General features: G+C 39.5%; 1 protein-coding gene across 1 annotated transcript in view; it reads right to left on the reverse strand.

The window, feature by feature from the left end:
• The window catches only part of MACROD2 (mono-ADP ribosylhydrolase 2), a 1,333,771-nt gene that overhangs the window by 386,423 nt on the left and 929,868 nt on the right, over positions 1 to 17,480 (reverse strand). The window contains exon 7 of the mRNA XM_077812043.1: positions 16,584 to 16,614. Within this exon, the coding sequence (XP_077668169.1) occupies positions 16,584 to 16,614 (31 nt within the window). The remainder of the gene's footprint in view (positions 1 to 16,583; positions 16,615 to 17,480) is intronic.

A 17,480-nucleotide genomic window follows, 5' to 3' on the forward strand; every position in this document is an offset into this window, starting at 1 on the left:
GGTTGCTGGAGAACGGGGTGGCAGGACGATAAGGGGTCTGGAGGGTTCTCTGGGAGGTAGGTGGGGCCTTGGGCGGCCCCCGGTAATAGGGTGTGGTCTGGGGTGGTCCCTTCTGGTCTCCGCTCCAACTGCGACCAGTTTTCTTCTTCTCTGCCACCTCCACCCATCTGGCTCCAATCTTTCCTGCCTCGATTACAGTTTTGGGTTTCCCATCTAGGATGTATCTTTCTATTTCCTCAGGAACACCCTCTAAGAATTGTTCCATTTGCATTAGGAAGGGCAAATTTACTGGAGATTCAACACTTGCTCCTGATATCCAGGCATCCCAATGTTTCACAATGTGGTAGGCATGTCGGGTAAATGACATGTCTGGTTTCCACCTTAGGGCTCTGAACCTCCGACGAGACTGCTCGGGTGTTATCCCCATTCTGACTCTCGCCTTGGAGTTAAACAGTTCATACTTGTTCATGTGTTCTTTAGGCATTTCAGCTGCCACCTCAGCTAAGGGTCCACTGAGCTGCGGCCTCAGCTCTACCATGTATTGGTCAGTAGAGATGTTGTACCCAAGGCAGGCCCTTTCGAAGTTTTCTAAGAAGGCCTCAGTATCATCACCTGCCTTGTAGGTGGGGAACTTTCTGGGATGGGAAGTGGTACTTGGAGAAGGATTACTAGGGTTTGTTGGGATATTCTGCTGAGCCTTTATCTTCTCCACCTCCTCCACATACTTCCTCTCTTTTTCCTTCTCCTCCAGTTCTTTGTCCCTCGCTTCCATAGCTCTCCTGTGAGCAGCCGCTTGGTGTTGTTCTGCCTCCCTTTCTTGTTCCTTCTTCAGCCGCATGAGTTCTATCTGTCTTTCATGTTCCTTTTGTCTTTCCTCAGCCTGAAATTTGGCTAATTCCAGCTGTAGTCGAGCTGAGGATTTGGTCATTCTAACCTCTCTGTTTTTAACTAACTTTACACCCGAGGTTTAGAAATAAACAAACAAAACTTAGCTGTAAAATTTTGCTGTGCTGGAATAGAATACCTATTCTCTGATAGTGATTGTCAGCCTACAGAAAAAGACAATTCCCTTGTCTCTGCTCTGGGCCCAACTTAAAGCAAAAAACCTCCAACTACTTGGAAACATGCTTACCCAGCCCAAAGAAAAAGCAAATGGGTAGAACACACACCCCCTATTTACTTTTAGGAAGAAAAGAAAAAAAAAACCTCTGGGTTGGAAGACTGTGAATTTCCCTGCAGGAGTTAAGTACCCTGCCTCCAGGCAAAGAAAACCTGCAATTCACAAGATAATCCCCTTTTGTCTCTGCTTGGCCACAAAGCAGAGAAAAAACAATCTGCTTTCAGTTTCAACTGCTTTCCAAAGGAAAAAAAAAATTCCTTTTTAAAATCTGTATTTCTAGTTCAAAAAATCTCAACTGGATCTCAAAATGATTTCAGGTTAATCCCACCGCTATGCCACCATGTCAAGGTTCCCCCCCCACTCTGAACTCTAGGGTACAGATGTGGGGACCTGCATGAAAAACCTCCTAAGCTTATCTTTACCAGCTTAGGTCAAAAACTTCCCCAAGGTACAAAATATTCCACCCGTTGTCCTTGGACTGGCCGCTACCACCACCAAACTAATACTGGTTACTGGGGAAGAGCTGTTTGGACGCGTCTTTCCCCCCAAAATACTTCCCAAAACCTTGCACCCCACTTCCTGGACAAGGTTTGGTAAAAAGCCTCACCAATTTGCCTAGGTGACTACAGACCCAGACCCTTGGATCTTAAGAACAATGAACAATCCTCCCAACACTTGCACCCCCCTTTCCTGGGAAATGTTGGATAAAAAGCCTCACCAATTTGCATAGGTGACCACAGACCCAAACCCTTGGATCTGAGAACAATGAAAAAGCATTCAGTTTCTTACAAGAAGACTTTTAATAAAAAATAGAAGTAAATAGAAATAAAGAAATCCCCCCTGTAAAATCAGGATGGTAGATATCTTACAGGGTAATTAGATTCAAAAACATAGAGAACCCCTCTAGGCAAAACCTTAAGTTACAAGAAAGATACACAGACAGAAATAGTTATTCTATTCAGCACAATTCTTTTCTCAGCCATTTAAAGAAATCATAATCTAACACATACCTAGCTAGATTACTTACTAAAAGTTCTAAGACTCCATTCCTGGTCTATCCCTGGCAAAGACCCAGCATACAGACAGACACAGACCCTTTGTTTCTCTCCTTCCTCCCAGCTTTTGAAAGTATCTTGTCTCCTCATTGGTCATTTTGGTCAGGTGCCAGCGAGGTTACCTTTAGCTTCTTAACCCTTTATAGGTGAGAGGAGCTTTCCCCTGGCCAGGAGGGATTTCAAAGGGGTTTACCCTTCCCTTTATATTTATGACAGTGTTCTGTTTATTTATATGGGAATTATGGCCCTGATTCAACAAAACATTTAAACACATGTTTAAGTCCATCCCTATCCAATGCACAGCAGAGGCTTGAATAATAGGTTTAATTTTAAATATGTGCTTCAGTGTTTTGCTGACTTCAGGTCTACTAGGATGATCACCAATCTGGTGTGAGGAAGCTGTAATGGGTTTCATCGTTACTGGACAAGGGAAGACTATGAGACGACCTAATAGATAAATTCACAGATGTTAATAGTTTTTAATAATCTATATGAAAAATAAATATTGGGGAGTAATTTAAAACCAGGGATCATATAATGCAAGTTACAAAAATAAGAGAAAACATGGAATTCGAGCAGAACTATTCCATACAAAAAGTAGGAAACCCATGAAATGTGTTGATAGTAACGGTGATAATTGCAAATTAAAAAAATGAGTAGATTATGAGAAAACAACATGTATATGGAGAGAAAAGAATTTAGGACACCAGGCATGACAAAATGGGGAGCAAAGGTTGAAATATACTCAAAAAGAAAAAAGGTAAAGTGACCTCTTCTTGTCTGCTTAGAACACTGACATTGACAAAATTGGCTAAAGATGTTCATTTATTAAACAGAACTTCATTATCAAGAAAAATAATCTTGTTTAAAACAGGAAGAGTTCATTAAATGATGAGGTAGTTTCGTTGGTTGGTTTTCACATTTACTGGCAATGTTGCTCATACAGAAATATTTCTATCAATTCCTACTCAAAAAGCATTCAACTACATTCCGGGGTCAAGATCCACATAAAATGTATGGTAATCAATGTGGCAAACCTACAAGGAGGTCAACTATAATAATAATAACAAAAAAACCCTGAAAAGACCAAAGATAATCTAAGAAAAGCTTAGAAAATCAATTCTTTTCCAACAGATGCCTGAAATCCCACTTCAGTGACTGCCCTTAATGAAATGATTTTGAATAAACTCTGCAATTATTAAAGAAATAATAGTTAAATTTTTTGATGTGGATTGAATGCAATTTTGTAAAGCCTTACGTATTAAAAAATCAAGTATCTTAAGTTCCTAATAATCTGATTTGTCACATGTTGAATGTTCCACATTACTTCGATGCCAAATGTGATGGATTCTACTGCTGCTTCCGATTACCTATATTCAGTAAAATAGTGACAACTCATTAATCAGGCCATAGGATAACTGGTCTGGTCTGAGATGCCACAAAATGGAATTTTCATTAGGGATGACAGATAAACAATGCCAGCATGCACACACATTATCTATATCATAGCTGACAATTTGATTAGAGGAGAGCACTGGGTCTAATGTATTTCTATTAAATGAACCTACTGGCTTCCAGTACATTAATCTATACTAAAAGCTACCATGTTATAATCCACAGAGTACACAGAAAAATAAAGAGACTCATAGAGCAGTCCACAGTTATTAGCGAGCATCTAAGTAGCATTATCATTTCCGCCCAGGGCCAAGGTCACATTTATTACTATGCAAAATGCAGTGACTTCTAGTATCTTTCTGGTTTTGGAACTGGGTTTTATTTCTCTAAAATGGACAAAAAAATCTTCTCTTAATTGAGAGGGTTATTTAGCAATTATGTTGTTCTTTTTGCTCACCCCGATAAGAGAAAAATAAAAGAATATAATCCACTAGTAACTATAGCTTGAAAAAAAACTTGATTTTACTTTGCTGGTCCTGTTAACGGCAGCAGGTTAAAAAAAATGTTCGGAACTCATCATGGGCTGCTATATTATGTTTACAACCTACAATGAAAAGCATGGTTAAAAACCTATCAATGGTATAATATTTAGTACCTATTATGGACAGAAGCATAATACCTTATGGTAATTAAAGACATAAGAAAATGATTAATGTTCTTTGGCCACAAAGTGTATCAACTGAAAAGCTATTATGATTGCACTGTCGAAAGCTCACAGCCTACACTGGGCAATTGTCCTGATGAATGCAATTTACATGGATATATATTCTGCTTACAACTGATATTCATTTTTCAAACTTTGGTAATGATCTGGTCCATAAAGCTTAAACTATACACAAGGTACTGATCAATCTTGGAATATTTAATTAACTGCAATCCTAATATTTGGAACTACTTTTGTTTAACAGGTTCTAGGCCTTCTAATCGTGGCTTTTCTGCCGTTTGAATTCCAAACAGTTCATGGTATCACCCGTTCCTTTTCAGAAATGCTCTTCTAACATCATAAAAACAAAGGAATATGAAAGTGAATTCTGAAAACCTTTTAACTGTCTTTCAGCTGGACTGATGTATTCACGTTTAACAAGAGGAATGATGCAATTACTACAGTCACAACCAAGATTCACTGGTGCATATTTAGGGCCCCAATTCAGCAGGGTGCTTAAGCATGACTAAACTTTAAGCACATGAGTAGCTGCACTGATGTCAATAGGACTACCCGTATGCTCCAGTATTTTGTGGAATCGGATAATTACAGGTTCTGTCAGTATACTGTGTAGCAGGCCAAATTTCAGCAGCAGCAATGCAGATGCTCAGAGGGTGTGTCTGGTAGCATCTAAAATAATCTGTTATCAGTACCTCCTAACAACCAATGGACAGCTCTGTAGTACACTTAAAGACTGTACAGCCTAATTCTCATTTACACTAAGGCACCTTTACATGACTCTGGTCAATTACATTTATATTGATTTTAAGTCCTGTTCACACAGCCAGAAAAGTGTGAAGGGGTGTTAGTGTATGAAAATGAGAATCAAGCCCTATATAATACACTGATAATCTCCCCGCCCAGCGTTAATAAGCACAAGTGACAGTAACCCATTTGAGAGTCTCAAGGAGTGGTTAGTGCTCCAGGAGTAGAGAGGAAGGTGACGGTATTGCTCTTATTGACCATACAGTGCATGTAGTCTCCACTGGATGGGTTTTACCATTGACAATCATATATGGAGTAGTAACTCAGTAGGAATTAAGTTCCAGCATGAATCAATCCTATGGAGGTTCAGATCATTCAGAACTATATTCAAGTACCCTTTCACACACTGAAAAGTACCTTATTCAACAAGTGGTCTAAATTAAGTCAATGGGACTACTCATTTGGTAAGGGGCTACTCAGTTTTAATAAGGAAATTTCACTTGCTCTTATTGAGCAGGAGAACAATCACAAAATGTGAGCATTAGATGATATTTTTTATGGGGATGCTGCAAAGCTGTTACACTTTTAGGTTTTGTCTTATTTTTCTTATGCTAATGGGCAAAGAAAATATACTAGAAAATTTTATTCCTCAATTCCCTATTATAGGTAAGCCCTTCACCTAAGCATTTAACGTAACATAAAAAACTTTACAAACCCCACTGAGATAAAATAAATACTGTGTTATTCCAAATTAAATTGGAAAGTGGAACCTGAGCCTGATGGGCAGAGACGGTGCAGCTGCCAGCCTGATTAGCCTGGGGCTATATACAGGCTCAGAGGAAGGAAGCAAAAAGGGGAGAAGCCAGAGAATGGAAGGAAAGGGGTAGCTCTCCCCTCCTGGCTCTAAGAAAGAGAAGCCCTTACGGCTGGAACCCCCAGCAATATATGGTGAGAGGTGGTGGGTTTGCACTGTGTAAATAAACTGCACCGGTGACTGCTGAGCTAGAAGGTCTCCTCATGATTTTTGGCGCAGAGCAGAGGCAGGACCAAGGGGGGCCCTGCTATGCCCTGTTACATCTGGCTTAGTCCAGCTGTGGATCTGGCCCAATATGTAATTCTGCAAAATAACACTAAACTAAGATCACAACAGTGGATAGTAAAGAACAACATCATGAAGAGGGGCACGACTAAAATAAAGCATCACATTCAGAATGCAACTTTTAGAAGTTATACATATGCTACATCATTTTCAAAAGCATGGCTAAAGAAAATAATTTTAATTATTTTACAAAAATGAGTCTATTTGACTGAAGACATTTAATTCATTTATGTTGCCACTTTTCTCTTTTCTTCTGTTATCCTGTTCATTGGATTAACAAATTGTCTTGGCAGGAGCCTGTTACCAATTATCATTAATGTGACAAAGATTTTCTGCGGTGGCCCCAACATTTCCACCTAAACCAAGAAGCCAACTAGCTCCCATGAGATCACACACCAAATCACTCTTCACTATTTAATTTAGGTGAGGTTATCTTCACTGATCTTGGAAACTAGTGCATGGTGACTCTTCTTTATCAGGACTAATCTATTCGAGCCTCGGTCTGCAGCACTGACTGACAAGGTACTGGACTGGCACTCAATAATTTATCACATCAGCCTAACCATAGGACTGCAAGCAAACACTTTGTTTATGGGTGGTACTGGTGACAGACACACCAAAGTGTCTCCTTGTTCGGTCCAATGGGGCAAGTTGAAAGATTAGGCTGTCAGGCAAGCATGAGGCCTCATTTGTCTTCTGTGCTGCATAGGTTGCCCCGCACTGCAGCCAACAGTTGGTTGTGATTAATTTGTCAAGGTTGGCTATACAATGGAAATGAAGAAATGGATTACCAGTTAGATTTAGCCTTCTCACTGAATGCCCCTCAATCCAGTGCCATTCTACAGTAGTGACAGCTTAGAAATAAACTGAATTCAGCTCTAGTGAGCGGAAACCTGATCCTAAGTGTATTTTAAAGGAGTAGAAGGGGTGTACAAGGTGAATTTTTTTTCTATAAAAGCAGTTCAGTGGATGCTTGACTTATATGCCAGACTTGCTGTCAGGTACACAAAAAGGCTATCCACGTTTATTTTTGTAGTCAGCTTGTTAAAAACGCACTGAACTTTTGATTTAAAACTTAACACTACACAACAAGGTGCACAGAAGATTTGTTTCTGAACACCTCACTCCGAAAAACCCTGAAGGAGAATTTAACATATATACCACTACTGCCAGAAACCCCAAAACTAACAATGTTTCTATTTTGTACAGAAGCTGTTAAATACATGCAGAATTCACGCTGAATCACACACCTAGAAAAGTGAATTCTGGCATTTAATGTTATTCATCTGTGATAAACCATCTGTGTTTTCATAATCTATTTTTACCTTTCATTAATGTATTTACTTCTGCAGAGAAGGTTATTTTTAAGCTGAAGACTAGGATCCCGGTGGGATGTATTAATGAAATAGGAAATAATTCCAGAGCTGCCAGAGCCTCTATATTTATTAATTCTTTATTTAATATATGTCACATACAGTAATCAGGTATGCTTTTAAGTATCAGGATTGGAGCCCCAATCCTGCAAAGACTTATGAGTGTGATTTAACTTTATGTACTATGAATAGTCTTCAGTAGGACTATGTAGATTGCATGAACTTAAAGCATGTGCATACATGCAGTATCGGGACCTAACATTTAATGTTCTGGTGAAAATACTGCTGTTGATCGTTATAGCTCAAGGAAATCTCATTACATCTCTGGAATACCTATGTTACGCCATTAATTTGTTCTTGCATTATTGTCAAAAAAGGTTGTCCACTGCTACTTTGCAAGGTCTCAGGTAGGGCATTTAGAAAAAAACTCCTCCAGACTGTTATCTTAAAAAAGCTGAGCCAAGAAAAGGAACACGATGACCAATTTTCAGAGTAGCAGCTGTGTTAGTCTGTATCCACAAAAAGAACAGGAGGACTTGTGGCACCTTAGAGACTAACAAATTTATTTGAGCATAAGCTTTTGTGGGCTACAGCCTACTTGCAGTAAAAGAAATGAATAGCCTAAAATTCAACCGTAGGCTATTGAAACTGCTTTAGGCATGAGGAAAGAGAAGCTAATAGACAGGAGGATAGGAGAAATAGAAACAATAAAGATTAAAACGGATTTTAAAATTAACGGGACATAATATTTTCAATTCAACACCTCAAGCTGATGTATTCAGTGATGCTTTGCATTTTATAGACTATTTTAAAAATAAAGCAGCCCTGTTTTTTATTTTTTTCTGAAAATTCGTCATGCTGTAGTAGACGCTGAATTCTCTTGTTGTCACTGAATTTTTGTTGCTGATACTGAATTTTCTTGAGTGTCACATCTCCAGACAGAAGAAAGGTGAATAGGTTCTCAGTATTCCGTAAAACACAGTGGATTAAGCAGGTGCTGAAGAGATAAAGTCAGAATCCATTTCCAGGCCTAAATTGAGCTATCATTTACACAACCAACTACCACCAATTGGAGGCGGAGGAACTACTAGAACAGAGTGGCCAAACTTACTGACCCTCCAAGCCTCATATGACAATCTTTAGAAGTTCGCGAGCTGGGGCACACCTGCCAGGAGCTCAGGGCTTCTGCCCCATGGGAGAGGCACCTGCCAGGGCTTCAAACTTCAGCCCCACTGAAGCTTCAAGCACTGGCAGGTGCACCCCACGGAGCTGAAGCCCCAAGACCCCCCCTCCCTGCTGGGCAGAAACTCCTACCCCACTACCAGGCAGAGGTCCCGAGCTCCCCCAGCCCCCAAGTCTGGTGGTATGTGGAGAATAGGGGCTGGGGGGGGGGGGCTTGGTGAGTCATACTTTAAATGTAAAAGAGCCATATGTGGCTCACAAGCCAGAGTTTGGCCACCCCTGTAGTAGAATATACCTTCTAAAACAAGACCCCTGTTTGGAAACACTAACAGTTATTCATTATAGTGCACTGTCTGACTTTTTTTTTTTTAATTCTTTCTCTGCCTCAACTGCAGTTGCTCTTTCCAATGATGTATGGCAGCGTTCCTATCTAGCATAGGGATAGAAGAGGCAAGGAGCATGGAAAGCAGAAGCACCTATTCTTGGCTCTCAGGTATTTCGATTAGGCACAGAAAAGAAATCCGCTGTGTCGTTTTTTTATTGTGTTGCTGCACAATGAGCTAGTACTTGTCATAATATTAATACGTTAGATGTGTTACATAAAATCCCTAGTATTCAAGTGTACATCTCCCTCCACCCATCAGAGAGATTTTGAAAGGTCACTTACGACTTCCCCTTTATTTGCCCCCCCTTTCTCTCTCAGCTCCAACATGGCAAAGATTGCACATAGAGGGCCAGCTTCAACATCGTACGCAGCCCCTTTGCACCACCCTGGCAGTGCAGAGGCCAGCGTGTGACAGTCACTCGCCAGCAGAAAATTTCCTTGGAAGAGGGAATTCCCTGCTGTTGTAAAACCAGCAGAGCCAATCTGTGCGCCTACCACACCCGTCCGACATGCCTATCCTCCACTGGTGCAAGGTCTAGAGACTATACACTAGAGGAGTAAGTTGGAATGGACCCTATGCTGCTCTCGCTCATGCTGGAGCCAGCTAGCACAGAATCAGGGAGCTGTAACCTGATCCCTGTCAACCCCCTTTTTCTCCTGGGTTGAGTGGGACTCAGACACAGGAGAGAACAGAGCCCCCATTGTATTTTTGCACAGCAAGGCTCTTTTCCCTTCCTCTTGCTTGCTGTCTCAGAGACCTTAGCATATTGCTGTCACTTAGGAGGGAGGCAGTAAGTAAGAGGGAGTCTCCGCACTGGAAAATTTACAACCTAAATACTAGGGCTGTCGATTAATCGCCGTTAACTCACACGATTCATTCAAAAAAATTAATCGCAATTAATCACAGTTTTAATCGCACTGTTAAACAATAGAATACCAATTAAAATTTATTAAATATTTTGGATGTTTTTCTACATTTTCATATATATTGTATTCTGTGTTGTAATTGAAATCTAAGGGTATATTATTTTATTACAAATATTTGCACTGTAAATCATGAATAAAAAAATTAATCGCGATTAATCGCACTGTAAAAATGATAAACAAAAGCAATAGTATTTTTCAAGTCACCTCATACTAGTATAGTGCAATCTCTGTCATGAAGTGCAACTTACAAATGTAGATTTCTTTTATTACATAACTGCACTCAAAACCAAAACAATGTAAAACTTCAGAGCCTACAAAGTCCACTTAGTCCGACTTCTTGTTCAGCCAATCGCTAAGACAAACAAGTGTGTTTACATTTACGGGAGATAATGCTGCTTTCTTATTATGTACAATGTCACCAGAAAGTGAGAACAGGCATTTGCATGGCACTTTTGTAGCCAACATTACAAGGTATTTACATGCCAGATATGCTAAACATTCATATGCCCCTTCATGTTTCTGCCACCATTCCGGAATCAAGTCAAAGTTTCTCCTTGTTAAATAGATCATGTGAATACTGCTTTCAGACTGTTGAGAGTTAATCAATTTACATTCTCTGCTAATAATTTCTAAGTATTTAAAATATATTCCAGAGAGAAAAGGACTGAGGGTAGGAAGAGAACAATTAGTAATGTGGACACGATGCTTTCTGAAATAAGATCTCTGTTAAATAATACATGTGACAATTTCTTATACAAGTACTATTGAGATTTCTAGAATTATTTAAATATTATAATTGCCATTTAGTAGCTGCTATATTTATACATTATAGATTTATCATACATAATAATATTTAACTATGTTTAATGTTAATAATAATTGCAATTACAAGTTAACCACTGAAAAAACATAGATTGCTATCCTAGTGACTCTCAGATCAGCCCCATTGCAGCAACAGACACATGTTCCGGTAAACTTTACTCTTGGCTGAAATCTGACATTGTCCAAAGTAGGTGCTCAAATGCTAATTTATTCTCTAGATGTATTATGTGAAATTGCTGTTGAAAGAAACCACAGAACACAGCCAAAGAAGTGATATGAAGCTAGTTTATTTGGACTAAGGAAGTGCAGATGGGGTTTTTGGAGGTTCTGGTGAGGTCAAAAATATTAGCGATTAGTTTTAGCAATAGAAGAGAATCTTAATATGAGAGGCAGTGTCCATATGTGGACTTTTGGAATTTTGTTTTGACTGGGTACTTTTGATAAGATCTGTTATTTGTCATTTCTTCTTTGAGGGAAACCCTTAGGAACTTACTTAAGAAACATTGGGCAACATCTTCCTCCCAGAACTGACTAACAGCACACCGGGGTCACACATGCTGATAACAGAACTCAACAACACTGGGCTTTCTTTTTCCTGATCTAGAATATGCTGTGACCACACCAAACGAGGAGAAGGATTCACATGACTTCAACTCCGTAGCTCTGTCCTAAGTAACTCTTTAGATATAAACCTAGGGCTCCTGCTGTTACTCTCACCCTAGTATACCTATTCCACTTACTCCTCCTCTCTCTTTACCTTGTGCCTCACACAGTCTGGTTTAGCATGCAGGACAAACTTAACCTTGCAACACTTTGCTTTGACCAGAGAGGCAAGCTAAAAACAAGACTGAACAGCCTGATACTAGAAAACGTGTCTGGTCTCAAGTCCGGCTAACAAGGTTGCATAATATGTGGGTTCCCTGTGAATTTCCAGCAACTAAACTACAAGCATCAAAGACATTCTGCATTCTCCTAGCTTTTCCTCTTCAGCTACATCTACACGGCAATTAAAAACCCACAGCTGGCCTGTGAAGGAGATAGAAGGAATAAGGGAGTTTATTAAAATGTAGAAACAACATCAGGTGCATGCATCTGATGAAGTGGGTTTTAGCCCACGAAAGCTTATGCCCAAATAAATTTGTTAGTCTCTAAGGTGCCACAAGGACTCCTCGTTGTTTTTGCTGATACAGACTAACACGGCTACCACTCTGAAGCCTATTAAAATGTAGACTTTCGTAGGGTTTTCTCCACATTTTTGTTTTGTTTCGTTTTCCGTTTTAATTCTTTTTTAACGTCTTTACTTTCTAAGTGAGTTTAATAAGTATTAAAACTGATTTCTTGCATTGGTAGAGTACTACAACAACAAAAAATAAGTGGCAATAGTACCTCAAACTTATATCACAAGTAATATGGCAGTAAGTAAAACACAGGAGTACATGGATGATAACATCCTAAAATCCCTATCCAATGCTCATATGTTTCTCCATCCTCAGAATCTATGATCTGCCATGAACACATGGCAAAACATGAACCCTAATTTAAGAGAATTCTTATCCTTTCCCAACTATGTATGCAGCCTAGGTTTTAACTTGGCAACTCTCAAGATGCGCAATGAAATTAGTCCCACTGTTTACGATCCCACATCCACTTTCCCTTTTGCAAAAGTTCCCAAATGTCGGAAGTCTTGAACACTGGTTAAAATACATGAAAATCATGGAATCCATGCAGCTGCGGCAAAAATGCAGCCTTTAAATAACTCTTTGTTTTTACAAGCTGTAATGGGGGCGGGGAAGAAGCGGGAACCAACCACGTTAGGTGTGAAATTCTGTGCTTAGTCTCTTTCCAGAGATGTCTTTTCTGGAAAGATTTCCAAAGCACATTTTCTTCTGGTAATTGTAAGTAAATCAGATTTATTAATGGTGACCAGTGTAAACAGTCTGGGAATGTAGGTGTTTGATTTAAAAACAAAAACAAAAACTTTTCAAACAGATATTGACCTTTCTTTGAACAAGGAAAAGAGGAAAAAGCACTGGAAGACCCTGAAAAGGAGAATTTACATCAGAATTGTTTACTTAGTTTGGCCTTACTCCAAAGTGCAGCATAAGTTAAGTTTTCTAGAAGACAACCCTCCTGACAAAGTTAACCTCAAATATCTTTCTCATCTTAAAATATACTAGGTAAATATTGTGGCTCTGTTGCTTGGTAATTACTCTAATAGCTGGCAATTCCAAACAATACTGGATTGACTGTGAACAATCCTTGGGAATTCTTTCCGATTATTAATTCAATATGTTCCTGCCATAAGAGAAAGTACTTGTTAAAGTCATCTCTCAGTTGACTAATAATAAATACTTATACTCAGCTCTTATACCATGCTTTTCAATCAGTAACATTCAAACCATTTGCAAAAGGAGGTAAGTAGCATTATGCTGGTTTTACAAGTGGGGAAACTGAGGCACAGAGCGCTACCAAGGAGATTATAGGGACACAAGAAGTCTCCATTCCTTGTGCCTTCTCTATTTTTTATTTTTTGGCTGATCATCATTTTATCACTATATCAGAGATTACTAAGAACTGCAAGTAAAAAACAATACAGTTTTTAATTCAGAGAGTCTTTGGGCCTGATTCTAATCTGTTTTACACAGACTTACAAGAAATAAGCACCAGGCCTTTTCTAACTAATTTTTTTTAAACATTTAATCCTTCCTTTGAATTCATCAGTCTTGAAAAATGAAGACACCCCAGAGTCTTCTTTTAGACTTCTGGCATGGTGCCTTAATGGAAACCTGCCTCTGGCCTTCTCACGGCTTTAACTTGTTCAAGTTGGAACATTTTCTAAGTGTTTCGAAGCATTCTAAGAAGCTGGAGTGTGGAGAGTGCATTTTGGGAGGAATGCAGACTTTTCCTCCATCAAACGTCCTCTCATGAAAAGGAACCTGCTGTTAGCCAAAACTTAATAGGAGGCTTACTTTCGTCTTCACACCTTTTTTTTCTGAGGAAGGAGTGTTCTGAAGTGATACAAACAGGAAAGGCTTTTCTCTGGAACAGAGTGCCTAAGGAGACCAGGGAGAAGAAAAGCAAACCAAGCATTTACAAGACCACTGAGGAAAACACAGGCCTCAATCCCACAATTGGATCCACAGAGGTGGAACCCTACAAATTGACCATAGCCCCGCTGAGTTTGAGTTGAAGCTCAACTTTCAGTGTATGGGGCTCTGCATGTGCGCATGGTTTGTCTGCAGGGATCTGACTGCAGAATCAGGGCCATATATTCTTTAACAAAGAAAATAAATATTTTCTTATTAGCATGTGTGAAACAATATTCATTATAAGAGTAGCTTAGAAACAAGCTTATGTGACATATTATCCAATAAGATCACCTGAAGTGAAGTACATTTAAAAAACAAAACCCTAAGACCTTACCAAAACAAGACACTCATTACATACACCTCTCCCCATAGAGAGAGGCTGAGATAATAAACACCATATGCCAGGTGTGCAGCCACGTTGCTTAATGCATAACTGGAGTGCACTCAGATATTATTGTGATGAACATCTATATGGACTAGAAAAAAGTCACTTGCTGTCCTAGGCAATGGGAATCCCTAAAGCGTGTGTGTGAGGGGGAAAACACAACCACCACCAGCACCACTAAGCAGATCTTTGTGTGTTGTGTATGTGCCCTGGTTCCCAAATGTATTACATAACACAACATCACTGGCAAGTTCATCACTGCACAGGAACTGCTGTCACCCTTTCTTAAATCTGTCAGTATTTCAGATCTCACACAGAGACTTGCCCTTAGCAGCTACCAGATGAAAATGCCCTTTCAAGAGTCATGTCTGAGAGTTCTGAAAAAAAAGCAGGGATCAATAGCTTGGTTTTTTAAAAAAGTGTCATTCTCACATCTCCTTGAAAATTAGATGGCAAATATTGAAATGCAGAGCAGGAGCTCAGTTAGGAGTTTGCGTGCTGACAGCCTTTTATAAAAAACTATGGAAAACCAGAGTGTCTTGGCAGAAGTATGCTCTGCTCCTTGTACGCCAATGAAAACAACAAATACATATGGAAACTCCATCTGCCATACTATATAGTGTTTCAGCTGTGCCTTAGCTTTTCAGCTTAAAAAAAATTCAATGACCATCTCAAAAAGTACCATTACCTGGGAAAAGGAACTCAAGGTTCTATCTAACTTCCTTTTAGTTACCTCAGGGAACCATGTTTCTTGTATGCAGGGGCTTACTTTCTATTGACTAATCCAGCTCTCATAAAATGAGCTGTAATTGTTTGTGCTTTTCATTTGCTAGTAAATTCCACACACATGCATCACGTCTGGCGTCTTTTTGCAAACTAATAAAAATATGTCCATGTTAAGACTTAAGGAAAAAAGTGTGTACATTATCCAAAATGTCCAGGAATGAAACCCAGAATTTTCCCTAGAAGATAAGGGATTTGGAGACTGAGGCAAAGATTTATCTGCAATAAGTCCATATCTGGCGATTTCTAAAGTTTCTAAACTGCAGCTGTAATCTTCTCATCAGTAACATTAATACAGCTGGAAGAAGAAAAAAAGGAACTGTACAAGAAAGTAATTCCTTTTCCACTTCCTGAAATCTGATTCAAATTAACAACTATCAAAATAATAAGCCTGGAAACAGCCTATCCAATGCTATACTGATACTGGTACATGATAAAAAGATTTTACATTTTTCTTACATTAAAAAAATAATAAAGCTGTCATGTTTTTGTGAATCTTTTTTCTCCTGCATAATATCTGATTAGCCAATCCTAATATTAACTCAGCACAATGGCTGAAAGTTAATATATCTGACGTTTGTACAATAACTAAGTAATGATTATTATGGTGGCACTTAGTTCTTCCGTGATTTTTTAAATTTGCTGCACTGCTAGTCTCTCTATTAACCTTAAGAGAGATTAAAAATAACAACACTACCTATTATAATTCTATATGCATTTTAAAACATTAAATGCAAAAAAAGCAATTTACTAGATTTTAACGCTAGAAATATATTTGTATCTACCAGTAAAGAATCCGCTCCACCCCTAATAGTCTCCATTCATTTCTCCATGCTGCTTTTTATGTATGGCACACCCTCCTTGAACCCACCTCTTTCCACCTCAAATAACTCTTCAATGGTCATCTGTCCTGTGATTACTACAAGAAAGTGGATGACTAACAATGGACAGGTTGACTTAAAATAATAAAAATGTATATTCATATATATAAATATTTGCCATCTTTTGATAGTATCCCTCTCCCTCGTCCCTTCATAAATCACCAGATGGGGAGCAAACAAATTAAAAAAATAAAAACAACAAAAAATGATGGAACTAACAAGACACGTCCCCATCACTGTGGCCACTTTCCCTGCACGATGTACAAAGTTCCTCATATCTTAGTTTTTTGTCTCCACAGAACCCTATCCTGAAAGCATTTGCTCATGCTTAACTTTGCACCACTGGAGCCATATGGGTGTAAAGATAATACCGTGCATAAGTTTTTGCAAGATCAGGGCCTTAAACTATTAGCTCTTTGGGGCACAGACTATTTTACTTGTACAACAAGATCCCAATCATTGTCAGATTGGATGCTGTTTGTATAATAATAATAAAATACTAATTCATGCACTAGCCAAAATGATCTACAAAGGCACAAAAACATCTGTTTAAACAACACCAACCATTTGCTATGAAGAAAACCCGCTTAAATGGTACCTAATAAGAGGTCTTACTTACCATAAATTCCTGTTGAAATACAGGGGAATGCCTGTAAAAACAAACAAGAAAATAAGTGGGATTTTTGGTTTTGAACTTATTAAAACCAGTACTGTTTTTAAAATGCCTATTTCTCACCACTGATAGACGCATAGATACCTAGGACAGGAGTAGGGTACAAGACATTTGTTTTCTTCTAATACACACAGTAGGGATTGAAAAATTCAACCCCTGGGTTAGAAAACTTTCCCTGGCCAATGAAGGCCTAAGGAATGAAAACACTGCAGTGTTTCCAGCCCTTTAGGTTGTGAATGTGCCAAATGTGAACTAATGCTGCGCTATCTACAGTCCTCCTGCTGCCCATAGTCACACAAAGGCATGTCTACACAGTGAAGAAAAACCCATGGCAGGCCTGTGCCAGCCGACTCAGGCCTGCAGGGTTCAGGCTGCAGGGCTATTTCATTGCTGTGTAGACATCTTGGCTCAGGCTGGAGCCTGGGCTCTAAGACCCTGAAGGTGAGGGATGGTCCCGGGGGCTCCAGCCTGAGCCTGGAGGTGTACCCAGCAATGAAACAGCCTCACAGTCTGAGCCCCACGAGCCCGAGCTGGCTGGCATGTGTGTAGACATACTCAGTGATGAGCTGCCAAAAGCTGAAGAATCGGTTCCTTTAGTCACTCCAGGTCTTCGGTGGCACCGAAGGACCTGCCGCCGAAGTGCTGCCAAAGACCCAGAGCGCCGCTTTAATTTAAAAAAATTAAAAAGGGATTCTCAGCGGAGCCTCCCCAGCCGAGAGCTCAGGCAGGCAGGCAGGACAGGACAGTACCGTGCGCCGGATGTGGCCCGCGGGCTGGCGTTTGCCCACCCCTTTAACAACTGGTTCTAAACCGGCTTCAAAATTTAACAACCAGTTTGCGCAG

This window comes from Eretmochelys imbricata, chromosome 3, assembly GCF_965152235.1.
Source record: "Eretmochelys imbricata isolate rEreImb1 chromosome 3, rEreImb1.hap1, whole genome shotgun sequence".
NCBI lineage: Eukaryota > Metazoa > Chordata > Testudines > Cheloniidae > Eretmochelys > Eretmochelys imbricata.